The 21184-nt window shown below is 44.3% G+C and overlaps 2 protein-coding genes across 7 annotated transcripts in view; one reads left to right on the forward strand and one right to left on the reverse strand.

The window, feature by feature from the left end:
• On the forward strand, positions 1–16924 carry hmbox1b (homeobox containing 1 b). 4 transcript variants are annotated; one of them, XM_053882164.1, is made up of 10 exons: positions 1–283; positions 3705–4388; positions 7489–7574; positions 8151–8261; positions 10563–10716; positions 10875–10957; positions 11650–11745; positions 11892–11986; positions 12164–12247; positions 12952–16924. In XM_053882164.1, the coding sequence occupies exons 2-10, from the start codon at positions 3709–3711 to the stop codon at positions 13093–13095; spliced, it is 1533 nt and encodes a 510-aa protein (XP_053738139.1). In that variant the 5' UTR covers positions 1–283; positions 3705–3708; the 3' UTR covers positions 13096–16924. The 4 variants fall into 4 exon arrangements, with proteins under 4 accessions (XP_053738139.1, XP_053738138.1, XP_053738140.1 ...); XM_053882163.1 differs by having other exon boundaries at positions 3702–4388; positions 12952–16670; XM_053882165.1 differs by having other exon boundaries at positions 3702–4388; positions 11895–11986; positions 12952–16670.
• LOC128768903 (kinesin-like protein KIF13B) overlaps positions 16516–21184 on the reverse strand; it is a 19484-nt gene continuing 14815 nt past the window's right edge. For all 3 annotated transcript variants that reach the window (XM_053882158.1, XM_053882160.1, XM_053882157.1), the window contains 5 exons: positions 20613–20706; positions 20433–20515; positions 18495–18557; positions 17474–18416; positions 16516–17396 (listed from right to left, as the gene is read on the reverse strand). In XM_053882158.1, coding sequence (XP_053738133.1) covers positions 17140–17396; positions 17474–18416; positions 18495–18557; positions 20433–20515; positions 20613–20706 — 1440 coding nt within the window. In that variant the 3' untranslated portion in view covers positions 16516–17139. The remainder of the gene's footprint in view (positions 17397–17473; positions 18417–18494; positions 18558–20432; positions 20516–20612; positions 20707–21184) is intronic.

Here is a 21184-nt window from a genome sequence, read left to right on the forward strand (position 1 = left end):
TTTAATGCGCCAGACTCCGCCGCCGAGAAGAGACTTTTGTTACAGTAAAACTACAGTTCCCTCGGAGCTGCTCGGAGGTGTTAGTTGTCAATATGGCTGTTGTCAGACAGACAAAGCGGAGAGGCAAATAATTCGCCTCAGATTAGAAATCCTTGGAAAAAAGAGTCGGACGGGGCACCGATATCAAACTGCTCCACTGTAGGTCTGCTGTGAAACAGAAAGCACGTCGGCTCTTTGCTCGAACGCTTTCTTTTAAATGCTGAAGAGGTGGATTTGAAGCGAGGTAAGTCATATAGTTATGTATCTACAACATTTGAAAGTGATGTTATTAATATCAAAAGATCGCTAGCCAGACGCAGCGGCTAAGCTACGGCTAACATGCTAAGCAATGTTGACAATATTTTGCGCTGTGAATCGCATTTACTGGATACATTTGTCGGCGCATTGGTTTATTCGAAACATTCACTTGAGTGGTTGAATTCGCTGAGGGATTTGGCGGAAGTTGGACGCGAATGGAAGACGAAGTCGGGCATTGTTAGACATTTGCTAACGTTAGCTGTCGGGCAAAGGGCGTGAAGCGAAGCTGGCATCACCGGCAGCTCTGTCGTTTCTGCTGTGGTGAAAGTGGTTCTTTATTCGCGCTGTCACTTTATTACCGTTAAGTCTGCCTGCGGTGCGATTATAAATAAAGGAATACCACGTCGCCTTTCACCTTTAAATCGCGTTGACTTTTGTGGCAATGGCGAAAACTCGGTGATACTGTTAGTATTTGTGGATCATGGTGCTGCACCCAATCTCTCTTTAACCTACTGTGACCTGGAAATGTCAGACGCAATAGGCTTTTTATCCGTTAATGTTTGGTCAAAGAAAACTCGCAGAAAGTCACTTGTCAGACTTGTTTTAGTGTTGCCCGACCTTCTTTGTTTTTCCACTTTCTTTTGTGTGGTTGGCTTGATTTCAATTGTACATCAAATGTCAACACTGGAAGAACAGCAGTCGGTGTAAATATACCCTCAAATGACTTGCCACAAATGAAACTGCTGTGTTGGGAACCTTTTAGATGTGCGGTCAAAGATGAATACCATGTATAATCTTGCTGGAATTTAAACTATCTATTCACATATATGCACACACACGAGCAGGTACAGTTTGCCTTGATCATCTGTAGTTACACATAACAATCTAACACTTCCCTTTTTTGCCTCTGAATCTGTAAACAACCTCAATGAGCTACAGTATGCTGCGGCCCGTTGCCTGTACTTATGCAGCCCTCATGAAGTCTGAGAAACCACAAAAGGAATAGTCATCTACTTGAATTCTCACTCATTGGTTCTTTTATCGGTATGTTTCCCCCATTGTATGCATCTGTTTCTGATCCCACATAATAATGAAGACAATTGAAAAGCCAAAATAATTTCAATTTTTTCCACGTGTCATGCTCATGCAACAGTATTTCTCATTCCTTAAAATAAATAGATTATTGAAAAGATACCTTGCAACAAAGTGCCTTATTTTGTAATTTTTTTGGTGTCAAAACTGAAGCATTATTTCTTCTCCTGTCTTTTGGCTTGATGGTCCCTCACAGCAATCGCCGTTCATAATGTGGCCCCATTTGAAATTTAATTGCCAGCCCTGGTTTAGGCACAGCTATTTGAGCCCAAAGTACCAAATGTATTTCCGACTATTGGTTAGTATATTTTTCTTTTTATCATACAAGTTTGTAGGAAAACAAGTTAATCTCAGTGACTCATATTGATCATAACTTGCTAGCTCATTGTTAAATATATAATCTGAAATGTAGTCGATAGATTAGTAGAAGCTTTTTAAGACGATCTTTGGGTGCTCAACTATTTGTTGGTGTCATGGCTTGGCATTTACTGTACCTGTACACTGATGTTAGTACCACTACTTGTCTCTTCTGACCACAATAAGTGCTTAAAGTAGTCTGGTTGTCCTCACAGTTTATTGTTTAACCAGGTCTGTTTTGTGTGTGTCTGTGTGATTGAACTCTCAACAAAACCATGAGAGTAGAAAGCTGAGTCTCTGGCTTTCTTCGCCAAGAACACCAAGACAACTGACGGAGTAGGGCACTGGCTTAATGTTTTACCGTGAAAGTAATATAACACAAGCTATTTTGTTTACATCTATTCAAATTTTATTGACCAAAAAAACGGTTGGGCCAGTAAAACCAGCTCTATCCTGGTTGAATAAATAACCCTGTAAATACATAGTCAGCAGGGGAATGATCCATTGGCATCACTGTCACGTTGTACAGCTGGCACGTGTTTGTTTATTTATCATTCATATTCAATACATTTATTCAACATTTTGGGTCAAAACTGAAAGTAGGCGCAACTAATATTATACTCAAATTGATACTTTATAGGGACTAAAGAAAGGTGATATACATTTGGATAAGGGTAAACTAACATCAGAGGGCATATATACAGTACAGAATAGATCTCATACTTTAGTCTAACCAATTCAAGGAGTACAGAGGTTTTCTGAAGAAGACAAGATAACCTTGGGTGTTCTGGTGGCTCATGTCTGTTTGGTAGACGTAAATGAATTCAGGACATTTTGTTGACCCCAAAACAACTGGAAGGCAGTTCTTGAGTTTGTTACCTGGTTCTCTCATAATGGTTTTTCAAGTGAAATTTCAGCAAATAGATGGATTTTTGAAGGAAGGAGTAACTTTGCCCAGATGTAAAGGGATCCTTCACATGGAGTTGGTTGAAGTCACCGCAGAGCTCAGAAGTGAAGTGATGGAATTGTCGACCGTCATAATGAAAAATCTGGTTAAGATAACTTGATGAGAAAATGGCTCAGTAGCTTTAGAAAAATTCCTGACTGTGAGGACGTATTTTTAGGAAAAGCAATGCTCTAGTGAATGAGTTGTTTTTGGAAGTTGTTAAAAGCTCACCGTCAAGATCTTGACACATTGCATGGATTTTACACATTTAGCAGTTCTGAACTGTTGTCTTCGGTGCACTAACAAAGACATGGAAAAATGTCAGTGACCCCGTTTAAACTATTATCATGACGGCATTAGTGGCGCTGGCACAGAGGGTAAAAATCTGCCGCAGTCTGATTCCAGTTGCATTGATTTTGAGCTCAGCAAATTGCTTATGAAAACATACGGCGTGGGTGGTGTGCAGCACCGGGGATAATATTGGAGCTCTTAAAGAACGGCAGTCAGAATGTTAAGATCGCATCAGCTGTCAAGGTGACTCCGGCACTCTGCGTGTGTTGCTTGTCGGGTTCCCAAAAATAGCTGATTTTTATGCCCAGCCCCTCCCTTCCTTTTTCTTTCACACTTCTATCTCTTGCTCTTGTCTTCCTTTTCTTATCTGCCGCTGCTCATTTTTCATCTTGCAGGTTTTGTTCCTCTTTCATAACCAAATTGTTCTACATTCTGACTTCTCTCTCCTTCGCTCGTCCTTTGCTTTGTCTTTCCTTTTAATGCACATTAGCGGTTGTTTTACATGTCTACTGAATCCTGTTCAATTTAGTTTTCAGCTATTACTGTTTATTGGCTACATTTCTGCTTGACTTTCTTTCCTCCTTGCTCCTCCTTTTCCCTTACTTTCTCTACCCTTCCCCTCTTAATCTTTCTTTGCTCTAACTTCACCTAAACACTTCTACTCCCCGTCCTTTTTTCTCTCCTGCCTCACACGTTGTCTGTCTTGTCTCTCGTCCAGCAGCAGGATGTCTGAGTGCAACGAGGAGCCACGCTTCACTATTGAGCAGATAGATCTGCTGCAGCGGTTGCGTCGCTCTGGAATGACCAAGCAGGAGATCTTGCATGCACTTGACACTCTGGACCGGCTGGACCGGGAGCACGGCGATAAGTTTGGACGCCGCACCTCTTCCTCTTCCTCTTCTTCCTCCTCCTTTGGATTAGGTGGGACGACAAACAACTGCACAAACAACTCTGCCTCTAACACAACCACATCATTCAATAATAACAACACTGCCTCTGCAACCGCCACCTCCTCCGTGACATGCAACGGCAACAACGGCGCCCTCAACAGCGGTGAAGCAAGCATCGCTGAGAACTCTGCAACTGCTGCCTCATGTACAACAGCCAAAATCTCCACTGCCACGCAAACTCAGTTCGGCAACAATGGAGGCCTCTCTCCATCTCCTAGCAACAGCTATGAAACCTCTCCACCTCCTGGGCCACAGCCGCCTGCCACCATCCTTCCCTCACCGGTGTCGCTGGTGGCCTTGTCTCAAAATGGGCGTGACAGTCTAGCGGCCACACCCAATGGAAAGCTATCTCCACCGCGCTATCCTGTTAATAGCGCAGCGGCAGTTCGAGCTTTTGGGTTCGAAGGCGCTGAAGAAGACCTGGATGTTGATGATAAGGTGGATGAACTGATGAGGTAAGTAAAATAACTTAACAAACCTGATTGGAAATGGCTTGAAAATATGTGCTCTGTACCTTTTCAAATGGTTTTTCCTTGTCCAAAAAGAATGATTCTGGTCAGAAAACCAATTGAAATTCAAGTTAAAATTCTGAAGTAGATGTGAGTGCACATCAATTTTGGGCAGAGTGTATTCTTTTATTTTGCTACTGAGCTTTACCTCAAAATATGAAGCTGAATTCTGAGCTCATTTCAAACCCGAATTTGCCTGCAGGCGGGCAGTAATGTGTACCTCAGTATATGTTGGGTAGAATTGACTTTAGTTCCCTTTGACCCTTGCTTACTGGCAGAAGTATCCAGCAGTGAGTTTAATAAAGTAAGTCACCTCAATGCCAAAAGTGCCAATGAAAGCCATTAATGTTTTGAAGAATATCTAGACATATAGTTAACAGCGAAGAGTAAATCTCTTAACTTTAAACACTGAAAATTATAGTTATACTTTTCTCTCCAGGGCAATTCTTTCAGTCTTCAGTTTATTTTTAACGTTAATATTTTATCATGTAACCAGATTAAGAAGAGATGTGTTTCCTGGTTACATGGCTACACCTTCAAAATTAGTTTTGTAGTTGAGACCACCAGATCCAAGACCGAGTTGGCTCAGAGACCAGCGCGTACAGAGACAGAGACCCTGGACCCTGATTGTCTGGGTTTTCTGGTCTCTGTATGCTCTGTTCTCAAGTTGGTTTTAGGCAGCTCCAAGTTCCGCTTTTCCCTTTTTTGTCAACGTCATCAAAAAGACGCTGAAGATTTCAAATTGTTCCTCTGAGGCCTTTTTAGGGAAATAAACAAAGTGCTAAGACAGGTCATGAATACAGAGTGCTGCACTTTGTCAACAGAGATATTGCTGTAAGTCAGAGTAAGACAAAATGTCAAGACGCTTTAGCTTTACATTGAAAACACACTGTGCTGCTTTTATTAATTCTGGTTAAAAACGAATGGTACTTCAACTAGCCAGTGTCGTCTCTATTATCAACTAATAACTCACACTGAAGATATATTTTACAGCAAGAAAAGACGACTCAGTCGTTGGCTTGAGTTACAATTTACAAATAGAGCTGCTGTGTTCACGCCTTTTTTTTTACCCCATGTGGGAGAGCTGGTCTGCAAAGTTCTAAGCTTCGATAAAAACAAAGTGCTTTTGTTTTAACTCAAACTATTGAGGGGTGATTTATCCGTTTTGTGTCTAATAAAATAGCAAACGTCGTGTATTCTCCCCCCCTTTGGTTCATTTTAGCTGCGCTACTTAAGTTTTGCAATGCTGAGTCACTGGAAATGTCACTCAACCATCGACAGGGATCACTTCAAATCGATGGAGGCATTCACAGTGGCTAGCAGGCGGTCACACAGTTGCACCTTGCAACTTTCTACTTCAGGTATATATATATATATATATATATATATATATATATATATATATATATATGGAAATTTGTTTGGGGATGCAAACAGATGACCCATGTCTGAAATGAGAGGGAGATATCGGTCATCTCAGACTGTGCCGAGGGAGCAGTCAAAGTTAGATGAGGCAGCCATGCAACTCAGATGCCCATCCTCTTCAGGCAGCTTCAGCGTTTGCTGCAAATAGCGTTTAAAAGCTTCACATGCAGGACCCTCTAACACCTGTCGACAGGCCTGCGGGGGTGTGACATGCTGCTTCCGCCTGTCAGCAGGCTCACTGTGCCCTCCTGATTTCTCTCACTTATAAGTGCACATTTCCGTCTCCACAGGGGCCCGGCCTTTGAGTCGGCATCCTCCTCCTCACTTCCTACTCTTCTTCAGCCTTGTACAGCAGCGTGTGCTACATTGATTCTCTTGTGTCGATACAAGAAGCGTTTTTTTCAACTCTAATTTTAGCATCGCCAAGAGAGGCTGGTGTGGAGGATATCGACGCTGAATGTTAAGAGTCATGATGCGTTTCCACCTCAGAAGTATGCCAGCCATATAATCAAAGCTCATGATGTTTGGCTACATGACGGACTGGTCATAACTGGGTGGACTCAGAACCTCCATCCTGCAGTGCTGGTTAGGATGAAATGCTGTTGTTAAAAAAGTGGTTATGGCTCTAAAAAAAGTGTATCAAGTGATATATTTGTGAAATCAATTGCTCCAGAACCATTTTCAACTGCACATCTTTAAATGTTTTCCAAGCCGTGCTCCTAGTGTTTTCGTCAGATGGAATTCGACTTCTGGTGAAATTTGTTATTTTTGGTTGTTAAATTATTATAAAGTATCCTGAAGGCAAGGCTGACTTGATTACCAACTCCAAGTGCCTTACGCCAAGTATAATGGCATCTACTGGTTATAGCCGTAGATCCCCACCATTCTTTCATGCAAAAGAGTCTACAGAGGACCAGCTGTACACATGTAATCTGCATATTATCAGTGCTCTCTGAACGGCAGTGGACGCACTGCGAGATGAGCTCGCTGCTCTGTGTGTATATACAGGGGAGGGGTTGGGCTCGCAGCCAGACAGCTGAGTGGGTACACCATGTACACTGCACATGTTCAGTCACCACCCTGTGATTCTGCTACGCCTTATATTTATTTGCACTCACGTAAGGAAGTGCAATAGATCAGAAATTCCACAACTCAGCTTATATCAAATACACTGTCATGTTGGAACCAAACTGCAAATGGAAGCTGTGTTTCTGGAATCCAGTTTACTGGTAGAAAACAAAGGCGCACACTGTGTTCTATATAGGATGTAACAAGAAAAAATATTCAAGATGGGGTGACCTAGATTTTTCACTTTTGATTTTGCATGACATTTTATGAAAGGGAGAATTAATAACAGACGCAAACATGTCCCACTTTTTGTGAATCATTCCATTTTGAGTGAAGGACGGCTCATGCCAAGACAACTGAGGCTGTCTAGGGACACAGGAAGGGCCCAGCATACGGTGGCCTCAGGCTGGACTCTAGTCCTTACCAGTGTGCTGCATGGAACGTTTAGCTAAACAAAACATCATATACAGAATGAGATTGAATTAGGAAAACTTGACCGCTGTTGTTTTAGATCAGAACACTTTGATTTTTTTCTTTCTTTGTATGTTTGCAGGAGGGACAGCAGTCTGGTGAAAGAAGAAATAAAAGCTTTCCTTGGAAACCGTCGGATCTCTCAGGCAGTCGTGGCGCAAGTCACTGGTTCGTATCTGTCTTATTGATCCTTGACACTTTTGTCTGCCACACATTTGTCATTCAAATACAGAATGCTGTGTTCAGTCTTGGGTTCGTAGCAAGTGTAAGTGATCAGCTGTTACTCTGAACTTGGCATATTCAGAACATGTTGGGACCGGTTCATTGGCTCGGGTTTGGACTTGAATTGCGATGAAAAAAGCAAATATGCAACTGTGTTGTTCAGTCGACTTGATCACTGTTAGTCACCAGTCGACCAAATGCCAAGATATTTAACTTTGAAGTCACAAGTGCATGCATATTTAATCCTGCCTGCATCTTTATTATCTAAAGCAGCAACTTTGTAACCGTGGCAACCCCAATTCTTAACTGGGCCATTGCTATGAGTGTCATATCTAACACAACCTCTTTAACTGCAGCCTCATCGTGACATCACCATATCAGTTACACATAACCACCGCAACCACAAACTGGTAAAAAGCTCCTTCTTGAGCTTTTACCTCCCTCTTTGTGTGTAATCAGTTTAAGGGATGTATCAACAAATGGTGCTTGACTGTTGCGATTGAGCATCTGGCTGTTTTCCAGGCATCAGCCAGAGCAGGATTTCTCACTGGCTCCTGCAGCATGGCTCTGACTTGAGCGAGCAGAAGAAGAGAGCTTTCTACCGCTGGTACACGCTGGAGAAGCACACTCCAGGTATGACATCACAACACCATCGTACGACGCTCTGTTTCCATGCTGAATTGGGCTGTCTCGCAAGTATGACCTTCAGGTATAGGAGTCACCACTAGATGGCGTTTCAGTTTGGTCTTCATCGGGGGCATATCTGTCAGGACACTAACTGCACCCTCACATGCTTGTTATATGTTGTAATGTGTTATGGTTCATCCTGTGATCTTTGAGACGAAAAGTGAAATTCAAGTGATGGTCTCTTGAAACATAAATGTGACTCAAATTAAGTGACGTAAAGATTGTGTCACCGTTCTCTACATTCTCTTGAAACAACACTATATTCCCAAAGCAACTGCAGTAGCTGCTGATGTTTTCCAAAACTTCCAGCTCAAGTCTCAAAAACCCTCTGCAGAAACGTGATTCAGACAACAAACTCGATTCCTTGCCTCTTATATCTTGTGGCTTCGGAGCAAGTTTAGACGTTGAAGCTTCAAGGGTGGATGTAAAGATAGACGAGACGCTGGGCGCAGCAGGGAGGCGGCTCCCCGCAGATGATGCACGCTAGACAAACACTGGGCTGCCTGCAGCTTGCCTGCTAGACTGTTGATGAGATAAGCAGGAGTGTCAGCATCTTGGTGGCTGTGGTGCAGCGGGATGAGAGCACCGTGATGCCTCGGATCTCCAGCATGAAGAGAGACGGGAGCGTCGGGCTTTGTTTACAGCTCTCTGCCTTCAGTGCTATTTCAGTTCCCACCAAAACTAAGCCCCAAAATTACATTGAATCAAGCACCCACTGTTTGACTTGTGCCACAGATTAAGGTTAATTCAAACTAAGCAATCCAGGCCAGCCACTTTCATAAGCAAGTGGGACGCAAAGAAGAAACTCATCACCTCAACAGTGGCATGATTCATCTGCAGAAAACACTGATGTCCTCTCCGCGCCGCCACTAATAAAAGATCCATTGACACGACTATTATTATCCTATTTACTGCGCAGTCATTCCCGAAAGCAGTTGTCTTTTTCATATCACAGCTCTTTAGAAGACAAACTGCTATTAATTAGCATTCAAGCCTTTTACAACACGTCCTCCATCCCATAACTGGCAGCCGCGAGAGCACAGTTTTAGGCAGTGAATGCTCCACTGATGTAATAGCTTATCTAACATCTCATTTTTTACGTCTCAAACGTCCACCATTACATCATGTTCTGATGCTGTGAGGCCCTTCTTTAGCTTCACATTATGCGATGTGCTTGAATGGTGTCGCCAACAAACACGATGCACATGTGCAGAAACATGGCAGCAATTCATTGACTTTAAAATGAAGTCAGAAATAATCGGTCTCCTGCAAGTCAATTTGAGGTCCGAGGGCCAGATTGGGGTCCGTAACACCATAAAAAAGTGCTTGAAATTTAAAAGACATATGGATATATAAGAACTAGATCTCCCATAATACCTTTCGAATCCATGGCGTTTCTGCATCAGGCTGCTTTCCAAAAAGTGAAGACTCAAAACAGTTAATTCCCAAATGTCCAAGAGGAAAGATCACAGAGCCACGGCTTCAAGTCAGTAATTAGTGAAGGAAGACAATTTACATTCTGACTCCAAACATGCTGCATTTTGCATCCAAGAAAAGCTGCTATGAATTAAAAAGCAGACTAATGCTGCACTGTTACACTTCTGCTCTCTTTTGAGCTCAGTGTCTGATATCTGAGGCTTTATTTTCAGACAACAACTCGCTCTGCAGCTTCAAAACACATGTTAAGTAGAAAGTGAAAAACACTGGAACAGGTGGTCGAATGGCGACATCGTTCTGCAGAGTAGCATCAGTGTGGTTTCCAAAGTTTGAAGGGGTAAGTTACAAAGTGAGTGGAGCGCAGCATGTACAGCGTTACTTATGAAAGTTGGACGTAAGCTTCTCATACTTTTTTACATCATCTCTGCAGACAAATAAAAATGTTCATGGTGGACTCGTATAAAATATGCGAAGACACTGGCCTGCTCGATAGAGAGGCAGCAGTCGTCCCACGCCTCGTCCTCTGCGGCATGTTCCTTGGTGGAGCCCTGCCAACAGAGTCAGCACTGGAAAGTGCTGTATGCTATTTATGGCCAGACTGAGCCCAGCCCCGGCTCAGCTCCTCACCCTTCCACTCTTCACGCACACACATCAAACCCTGCAGCAGAAAACACCTGTTTTCATAAACCTGCTGGCAAAGGACTGAACACTTATCTTTCTCAGGCCGAGACACTGAAATGGCACAAAATGTTCTTTAAATATTGACGGATCGAGCGAGTTAAGACGTCTGCATTACTCGTTGTGCCGCAGGTGCCACACTCAACATGCGGCCAGCCCCTTTCCACCTGGAAGACATGGAGTGGAGACAAACCCCTCCCCCTCTCGCCACCACGCCGGGAACCTTCCGACTGCGGCGGGGAAGTCGCTTCACTTGGAGGAAAGAGTGCCTGGCGGTGATGGAGAGGTGAGAACACCAGAGCAGTGCCCTCCTCATATTTCTCCACGGCCCAGCGGACTGGAGTTGGATTATTACACGTCTCATTTTAAAGTGCAATATCTCATCTTTCTTTCAGCTTTGTCCTTGTTTACTGTCGTTATTGAGCCTGTTGATGTTCTCTACAGCTACTTCAACGACAACCAGTACCCTGATGAAGCCAAAAGAGAAGAGATCGCCAACGCCTGCAACGCTGTCATTCAGAAACCAGGTACACTTCTGCGAGACATGACAGTGAGCAACATGAGTCTCGAACTTAAAGCCATGCAGTTTAATGTCTGATCAGAAGGGTTAAAGGAGAGAAATAGAAGTTGCCACTGCAGAACAAAGCTCCTTCCTTCATATCATAAGGTAATTCTTTATTCGCCCACAATGGGGAAGTTTGTGTTGTCACAGCAGCAGTAAACATAGAACCTGGTGACCACATATCTCACAGTTTTAACACTGTAAAATAAAGAAATACAATAAAGAAAATGTTTAATGCCATGCACCTCCTTATCTTTTGGGGGAACAGCAAGTTTGTCAGTCATGTACTGGGTCTGCCCTGGTTCCCTTCCCAATAGGATATACTGCAAACATCTCAAAATAGTGGCAGCATCCAGATACAGTAAGAACCATGTCACCAAAAAACTGCAGAGCAAAGTCATGATCTCAGAATTTGACTGACAGAGGAGAGAAAGATGAGTCACACCACAGAGTGCATTTGTTGGAGCCCCAAAACATGCTTGATATCAGAACTTATTTGAAGTTATTTAGCTGTCCATGCTTTAATTTAGAGTAGATGCTACGACAGAAGTGACCATACATCCGTCATGAGATGCCAGTGAAACTGGAGGAGCTTTCGTGACCACAGCTGGACAGCATCCACCATGATCCATGATTCCAATGTGTGATGTGTTTCAGGGAAGAAGCTGTCCGACCTTGAGAGAGTGACCTCCCTGAAGGTTTACAACTGGTTTGCCAACCGACGCAAAGAGATCAAGCGACGTGCCAACATTGGTAATGTGTCGATTTATTCGCCGTATTTTATGAACCAAATATTTCAACGCTATATGGCAGTGTTTTTACTCTGGCTATAACTGTAAATCTGTGTTGCTTTTTGAATCTTTGCTCAGTAAAATAACAGTCCATCGTTTTCCTCCAAGAAGCCACAATCCTGGAGAGTCATGGAATCGATGTCCAGAGTCCAGGAGGACACTCCAACAGTGACGACATCGACGGAAATGATTTCTCAGAGCAGGTGAGATCACATATTCTCAGATCACATATTCTCAATGGAATATCTGGATTCTCTCGCAAGGTTTTTTGTTATCCTGATATCAGGGTGCCATAAGCTCTACGACTCTCTTAATGTTGAAATCTTTTTCAATAACAGCACCAGATCAAACGCCTTCATTTGATTGTCATTTGTGTGCAGGCTTGTGATCTTCCATATTTTGACAAGAGACCTCTGAGCCGACCATTTGGTCTGTACCGACTGGAGCCCACCTCACCCACACAGGTACCTACTTTTTTTAATTTAATAATCATTCATTTTTTGAGGAAAAAAATGATGGTCACAGGAAAGAAACGCTTCTCATATAATGTTAAGAGATTAATGTCAAGGATAATACATTCTAAAAAATAACCAAAATGTCATTTTGAATTACATTTAACTTACAAAAATACTAACTAAAATCTCAATATGGTGTTCAAAAAAAAGTTCATGGAAAAATAAACAAAGTTCTTAACATTCTAATAAATTAAACTGGTATAAATAAAGTTCAAAAAAAGAACTATTAAAATAAAAAAAATAAATAAAGGTAGCTCAGGTGCCATTTGAAAAGTCAATTTTGTACCTAACTTATGAAAAGAAATGCTCAAGTTAAATAAGTCTTCACACATTATAAATCAATATTTTGATCAGGTTTAAATGCAGACTAATGTCACAAATGTACTACTTCATGATCAATGACTGAGTTCTGTGGAGCAGCAGGAAGCATCAGCATTTGCTATAAAATATTCATTTGTTGCAGTACCTATCCTGAACTAACTGAGCGGTGGCGCTATAGCTCTCCTGCGTGACGTCACCGAACAGCGTCCAATGAGGAGCCGCCAGAAAAAGCAACAGCTTGTCAGCAAAAACAGGCTATAAATAGATTCCCCTCCGCTGAACTCATGCGACCTTGATGTGTCCTTCCCCACGTTGCCCCTCCCCCGTCTCAGGATGACGGCGCCGCGCACAGCGAGCACCAGGACCCCATCTCTCTGGCCGTGGAGATGGCCGCCGTCAACCACACCATCCTGGCCCTGTCCAGAACCGGAGGGGTGCCGGCCGACATCAAGACAGAGTCTCTGGAGGAGGAATAGTGGTCGCGTCTTCACCCTCCTCTTCCTCCTCCTCCTCCTTCCCCCCTCTGTCTTCTCACCTCTCCTCTGTCCACGCAGCTGGTGGATTAGGGTCAGTGTCCACTTGCTTACCTCTGTGAAACCATGGACTAGGTGGGACAATCTGGACCCAGAAACCTCGTCTGGGTTTACCTCACAGGATCCTCCCCCCCTGGTCTGAACCTCAGTCTATCTCACCTCAACGTCAACCTCAGTAAACTAAAGTGTTCTGTATATATAATATATACATATATATATATATGGCTATTACGGTTCTCAGTCACTCACCTCATGCTGTGGTTTCCTCCCAGTACTCCCCTCCGCCCCCCTCATTGTGCAATTCATCGGGAGAGCAGCCTCCGGACTTGGTTCGGGCAGACGTCCAGTCCTTTCTTGGCGGTTTTCGTGCTGCTGTTGGAGACAAATTTGCCATGAAGTCCAGCGTATGTGGAGACTTCAACGATGGCTGCGTACAGAGGGAAGCTCACCTCTCAGTGGCTGCGTCAGCCGTCTTGTATGGGAGACTGGGACGGACAACTTGGCGTGATAACTGAAAGCAAGGGCATTCAAAGGAACACTGCGCTATTGGCTACCTTCAAGTGAGCGCAACGCTTCATACTTGAATACGGAATTGAACTGCGACAGTTGCTACTTAAAAAGAGAGTCCGACTTGCATAAAACTTACTAGTTCAAGAAACCACTTTGAAAGTTCACATGGCGAAACGCTAATTCTCCATGAGAGGAAATTGTTAGCAAGTCTCGCGCAGTGGCAGGATACACGCCCCCTAGTGGTTTGATCCAACAGCAGCCGTTTTGCTTCTTGCTCCCGCTTGGAACGGGACTGGACGTCCAATCATTTCTGCCTCGACGCTCAGCTCGCCGATGACGCTGTTATTTAAGAATTACGGATCAACGCGATAATCCAATGTAAGCTATCTACTAATGAGGAGTCCTGCTTTGTATTAACTTCATCCATGCCAAAGGAAATATGCTATAAAGGTAGAGCTGTAGGTTGGCGGCGGGCTCAGAGACTTTCCCGCCGCTTTGAGACGCTTCCAGAGCCGACGCGCAGCCAACTAACCGCAGGTCCGCGTCGGCGGAAGCCCGAATCGTGATACTTGCTACTCTTAGTTCTGTGACTCTGCCTCTTTTAAACGCTGATGAATGTGCTTTCGGAAGATTTTGTATCGGAACTGGTGTCAAGCGAGACTGAAATCACCCGCGGATGGCGCTTTTGTTGTTTCTGTTTTGATCTTATTAGCCTCAAAGGTAAGAGCACCACTTTAAAGGGAAGCCAAGTCCAAGACACTTTAAGTGGTTTTATTGGAAATGTTTTTTATAAGTATAATACACACATATATCCATATGTATTTAACCCAAAAAGGAACTTTTCCAAAACGGTCTTGTTCTGAGCATTATCGCAGGAGTGGGACGCAGCTGAGCGCCGGAGAGATTTATCGCAATTTTGCAGTGAAATGGAAGCCAAATACAGATGCTAACAAGCTAAATGCTAAAGACAGAGTGGCACAATATGACGCTGTGTGGTGCAGCAAAATGCTGGCGGATTCTCATGACGGAGCTATGCTGTTTAGCTCGCCTAGTTTCCCATTTGCTATTACAATAATCTGCACTTGGCTAGTAACGTATAGCTGTGTGGTAAAGACATCAGAATGCTACGCTGAGGTCAGCTGTCTCACGGTTTCATCTCATTTGTAGTCGCCGACATTTGTTGGTTTCGCGAAAGAGGGACTGTAAAGGGGGTTGACTCGCTCTTCAACTCTAGATTCCAAAGACGTTTCCAGCTCTATTAGGTTTGTGCCCTGATCTGAACACCTGATTTAAGGTGGCTTCATTCTGTATGAAGGAGATCTGCTCAGAGTCTCCTGTTTTTTTTGGGGGAGGAGAAACTAGAGTCTATGAGCATCGACGGAACAGACTCTGGCCTCTGGCTCAGCTCTTTTCCTCTCACTACGATGCTGTGTACGGTGTCAAAAGTGACGGTGCTGATCCTCCTCCCTGCCTCAGCGAACCACATCATCTGCCAACAGCAGTTCTTCAACTTTACTTGAAGATGGTTTTGGAAAACTTCCGTAATATTCAATTCAAGTTGGAAAAAAGAAATCTCGATCACCAGAGATCAGGTGATAGGTGAAGATCTCCAGCACTCCAGAGAAGCTTCAGTGTGTGCGAGAGCCCAACTGGGACCTGTGCTTCATCACGAAAAATATGTATTTATACTCATTTTTTTATAGTAATGTGTAAAGTTTTGAAATGCCTTTTACTTACTGTTCAATCGATCATGCTTTTTGATTTCTCTTGACTTTTTTTTGGTTTTTATCTGACTGATCAACAGTCTCCTTGGACGGTGTGTGGAAGTGGTCAAATTAAGAAAAACGCACCTTATGAATGAGAGATCCAATCGTGACCTATTCTGACCCCAACCTTCCAAAAGAAAGTAAAATTCCTCTTTGAAAATCTAAACGCCAAAAACCAGCCTCCTTTAAACCCACCAGCGATCAAGCGGCCGATTGAAACACAACAGTGTGTAACAAAATCCAACAAACCTGAGCACCATAGCAATAAAAAAAACATTTTTGCTGCTAAAAACTTTCAAATAAATTTTGCAAAAAGTGTTGCAAAATGAGACAAAGCTTGCAAGAAGAGGGCTCGCTTTCTACAAGGTTGGCAGCCGCTGTTATAGCCTTGTCTGCTGCCACCTATTGGCGAGCGTCTTGCTTACAATTTAACTACCATGTTTCCGACAAATGGCGTTTCGACACCAGAGTCATGAATCTGAGGTTTTCATCAACTACTGTGGCAACTTAAAATGATCAACACAGTCAACGGACCGTTGAAATAATAATTTTGATGTGTCACCATGACAACCACTCGTTCCTTAGCCTCATTGTACAAGTGTTATGAAGTGATTTCACGTCATTTGTCGCTCAGTTTTTAAGGCGGCGCTTGTGAATTTGGTGGTTAGAAACTCGTGCGTTAGGACACTCGTGCACATTGAGATTCCCACTTCGACACTTGCCAAAAACCAAGTTCGATTTGAAAGTCCAAGCAGTATTTTTAAACCTCGACGGACACGTGAGCGGGACGAAAGAAAAACAATCCTGGGACGCTCCACCCTCTTCATCACCTCTAAATAAAGACTGACAACTGTTGTATGATCTTCTGTTCCAAGTTACTGTATTGCCCATTTCAGAATTTAGTGCCTTTTTTGGACAGTAGACTGTTCTGTAATTAAGATGTAGTATATAAACATTTTTTGTACAGTTTTCTTTGTTCATTTTTTTACTTGTGTTTATTTTAGTATGATATATAAATATATATAATGTACCAGAGAATAAAAATATATCAAGCCGACTTGTCCGTGTCGTCTTTACGAGAGAAACGAAAGCAAAACTTCAAGTATTTTATTAACAAAGCGTCTTTTAATAAATATGTCACAGTGATAAAGACAAACATCCCCCCTGTACTGATTTAAAAAAAGACATTCACCCTTACAGTCAGACTGAGCAGAGTACAGTAAAAAATGTGCATGTTTGTTGCTAAAAAGAGTAGAAATACACATTCATGACCGGTTCTTAAAAGAGATACGATTAAGGCATTTCGGATTTGCTGTGGTTTCAAGGCGAGCTGTATCTGTTTAAGTGGTCTTTTGGCATCAGTTGAACCCCGTACCGACACGCGGCACTCGTAGCCTCACCGTTAAAAGGTTGTGAATGAAATGATTCTGAAAGTGTCCGGCGCTGTGAAACAGTTTTTAGAAACACTGCGTTGTTACTGAGGCGGTTGTGTTCAAGTGAAGTATTAAAGTGATTTAGTCATGTTAGGAACCTTCTCAGTCGCTGGGAAGACAATGTTTTTGGCATGAAGTGCCCCACGAACAAATCACATTACTTTAGGCAACTTTGTTTGAGTTTAATTCATCTTTACTCGTGAGTTAAAATCTCTTTCTGAGGAGGTGACGGATGATAGATCCCATCCTCTGTCCTCCTTAAGGTCAAAGTGACCAGTTCAAGTGTTCCAGGATTTACGGTTCTCCCCTTTGTTCCTGCCTGAGGGTGGCGCCGCGCCCTCACCTTTAGCTAGAGCAGTCAGAGCTGCCAGGTTTGGTGTGGATCCGGAAAAGTTGGCGCTGCGCCGTTTGTTCTGCTGGCTCTGACGGCGGCGCTTGGCTCCGCCCCGGCTCACCCTGTTGGGTCTGACCAGGACACCGTAACCTGGGTTACAGTGGAAGTAGTGTTTCCCGCCCACAGAGCCGTCGTTCTTCCCTGAAAGACACAACAGGTTTTAACCTCAAAAAGAAGTTGAGCTCACTTTAGTGTCGACCCTGAAACGACCCGCTCACCTGCTGGTACCTCCAGTTCCACGCCCACCCAGGTGCCCTGAGCGAAGTCCGTGGGTCCCACGTACCGCACGGTCCCGCTCTTGTTGGCTCCCACCGTCACAAACTCTCCTTCCTTCAGCCAGTCGGGACACACGCTGGCCGCGGCGTCTCCTTCCTCAGAATCGGAGATGATTTCCAGTGTCTCCACGGGAACGGTCAGCTGAGGTCCGGTGCTGCCGCCTCTGTCCTGTTCGCCCACCATCCGTTGGAATGACTTGAGGTCAGATGACTGGACCTTCTGGATCTTGAAGGGGCTGGCTGCCAGCGCAGGTTTGGTCGGTCCATCACCAGACGGAGGAGGCTTAGCTGAGGACTCTAACCTTGGTTGGACCTTGTCAGATGGAGCACTGACTGCAGTTTCGGTGGAGTCGAGAAGATGCTCCCTGGAGCCCTGTGACTGGGCAGGAAGTGGCTCCAAAACTTGAGTCAGGGCAGGTTTTTCCTCTTCTGCAGTGTCCTGTGCCTCTATCATGCCGACCGCCGTTGAAGCTTCTTCTGGACCTGGTTCTGATCCAGTGACTGGTGGGTCTTGTTTTTGTTTAGACTGCTCCAGCTCCACATCACTGTGCGGCTCTCGTGCCTCCTCTGAGATCCGCTGAGGAGGATTCGAAGCACCTACAGAGTCACCATCCACGGGTGACTCCTGTCCCAGTCCAGACGCTCCACGAACTCCCTCCGCTGCCGCGTCCTCTGAGCCGTCGGTCCTGGCACCGCTGGCCGGGGGAAGGTCCCAGCTCAGCGTGTAGACCTCCGACAGGGTTGCCGTAGAAATACTGGTGGACATGTAGCCGCTGGAGGCTTCGCTCACCGGGCTGCCGTCATCCGTCTCTCGGATGATAGGCGGCGGGAGGGGCACGGTCCGGTCTGCGGGGACTTCAGGTGAGAACACCTCCTCGTGGTGAACCTGTCAGGTCACACAGCCAGTGGAGACTCCATCACTATAACAGCTAGTCCACAGCGTTATGAACATCATGTCACTAACCTGCTGCTGTTTGCTCAGACCTTCCTCCACACTGGCCGACTGCACCATGATCCGAGGCAAAGTCTGAGGAAGACGGAAAGGCAAACCCTTACTTGAGCTCTAGTTTTGAGTGAAAAGACAGTGGAGAAACAGAGGAGTGAAATGAAACCGATTAACAAGTTATAAACAGGGTTCCCCCCAGGAATGATTCTCCTCTTAGGGCGTCCCTTCCCTGTGGATGGCAAACTGCTCACTATGGTGAGCCCTAAAGATTTTTCATGCCTATTCAAAAGTCCCAAGATTTTTTAACATAAGAATTGCAGTTTAAATATTGCAGTTTTTTGTTTAATGGATTTTTGTAATGACTAAATAAACATCAACAACAACAATAATATTACTGCAATTCCATTTTTATTATTAAAAATGGTGAAAATGGGATGCAACACTTATGCAATACAATTATTATTGAAACATTATTATTAATATTCAAGACTTTAAGGAATTAAGAATATATATATATAAAATAAATATAGACGACATATTTCCCTCCATGACTTCAAACAGTCTTAGTGAAAGTGCAAGCGCTGTACGCACGAGACAAAAGACGGACCAAATGATGGACCAATGAGGAGAGGCGATTCACCAGTGGACAAGAGGAGGTGACAATAGGTGAATCCGCTGAGCTGAAGTTGCTCATTCCAAAAACAATAGAGAGAGAATTGTGTCTCAAAAAGCAGCCTGCTGGAGTGAACCTCCTCTTGCATGTACCCGGAGAGACCAGAAGGCTGCTCTCCTTCACAGAGCCAGAGGCGAGTGAGAGACATGTCCATAGATCACAGCATCACTGCAGGGTTCAGTCTTTGGAAGCCGCTGTGACAAGCCGGGTCTTTTGCAGTATATGATGATAATTACAGTTACCTTCATTTAGCCACATTCACAACATCAACGGGCCAATGATCCACGAGCTGATGAAATACTCTTGGATTTGCTTCTTCAGTCACGTTTGTTGACGTCCCAACGCCTCGGCCTGATTGAGCTATTCAAGCCACAGCAGCTGGAAATGTGCCGCAGCCATTCGCTGTCTTTACATTCACGCACCATCGAGACTTGCACTGTTGGATTTGAGCTGGAATACGAGGGTTAAATACACCTGGCTTCTAAAGCCAGGCTCCACATCCCTGTACTTGCTGCAGAAGTCCAAATGCACAGGAACTTGACCAGAATATTAGTGGGCAAAATCAGTCGCAGCACTTTCACATCGATGTGAAACAAGTAACCAGAGGAAGTCACAAAGAAGGGAAAGACACGAGGGATCAAAACTAGAGGAGGAAACCAAGCAGGGAAAAAAGACAAAGGAGAGAAAGTCCCGATGGAATGGAATGAAGGAGGAGATATGAGAGGTGCCGACAAAAAATGACAAGACTGCAGACTATGACTGGAAGGATGCGGAAAATAAGATGAGATCAAAGTAGAAGAAAGGCAGAAGCGAGGACAGACAAGAAAACTTAAAAGGCAGAATAACCAAACGAACAAATGGCAGACAGGATCAAACAAAACAAATAGAAAGACCAATAGGAAATCGAGGGGCAAAATGAACAGAAAAGACAAAATAAAGGAAGAGAAAAGGTGAGATGGGAGCTACAGATGATGACGGATGGTGGTGGAAAAAAAATGTGGTGCGGTGACTTTTTGCATGTTTTTTGTCCGCCATGAACAAATAAACCATTTAGGTCTTGAAAGTCTTCAGGACTATCTGAAACGCAGTGAAGACAGCCTCAAGTTCTGTCGTGTTGGTCTGCGACACATTTTGTTGACTCAGCTATGTTTGCTTCTCCATGACAGTCCGGTTATTTATAGACGCATCATTGCCGTTTCCACGGCAACAGAAGACAAGAAAGCCCATTGCGACTGCAGGAATTCATCTCTGATAAGAGAAGTCTAGAAATCTAAAGAGCCAACCTGCTGAGTGGACGCCGTCCCCTCTCTGCTCTCCTCCCATCCGCCAGGAAGCAGCGACCTCAGGAGTTTGGGAACGGCCTTCACTGCGGGAAGAGTGAACGCATGAATCCAGAATACAGCGCCAGACGAGAGCGGTGAAACTGATGAGTCAGCGCTGCGAGTTTAGGCGGCAGATCAAACCTGTTTCTGGGTTCAAGTTCTGAGATATGGAGGAGGTGAGGGTGCGCCGGGGGGCAGCGGACGAGACGGAGAGGTCCTGGTGGCTCTCCCAGCCCTGAAAACAACCACCACAACAACACTCATCTTCCAGTCATGTGATCGCAAGTGCCCCAAATTCAGATACACCATATGATGAAGTGCCAGTATGAGTTCAAGGGCAACGGCAGGAATAAAGCCCTAGTCAGAAAAGGGAGAGAGTCAGCTGGGAGTTTGATATGTCATCATTGTTTCAGGCCTATCTTGCAGCACCACTTCACTCGTCTCAAACAATCTCACCTGCTGGTGACTCACAATCCAGCTGTCGTTTTAATGCTCCATTTACCGATGATGCCAAATGAAACGGTAGAATCATAAAGGCTGTCACTTTCAGCTGCGGAAAGCCATGCATCATCATCAAGTTTATCTCTGTCCTGCCAGCACTGCCTGTCTCCTGCATCACTTGGTGCCCTTAAAAATATGTCTTGAACCAACTCCACACGTCCTGCTCAACATTTTTCTTAAAAAAATTAAAACACTACACCCTTCCATGAGCT

This window comes from Synchiropus splendidus, chromosome 12 (assembly GCF_027744825.2).
Source record: "Synchiropus splendidus isolate RoL2022-P1 chromosome 12, RoL_Sspl_1.0, whole genome shotgun sequence".
Taxonomy (NCBI): Eukaryota; Metazoa; Chordata; class Actinopteri; order Syngnathiformes; family Callionymidae; genus Synchiropus; species Synchiropus splendidus.

Bases quoted from the DNA above. Each gene is read 5' to 3' on its own strand.
- hmbox1b (XM_053882164.1), top strand. From the start codon at position 3,709: ATGTCTGAGTGCAACGAGGAGCCACGCTTCACTATTGAGCAGATAGAT. The intron at 4,389-7,488 runs GTAAGTAAAATA...GTATGTTTGCAG, and splicing joins AAGGTGGATGAACTGATGAG to GAGGGACAGCAGTCTGGTGA. The intron at 8,262-10,562 runs GTATGACATCAC...GTTGTGCCGCAG, and splicing joins GCTGGAGAAGCACACTCCAG to GTGCCACACTCAACATGCGG.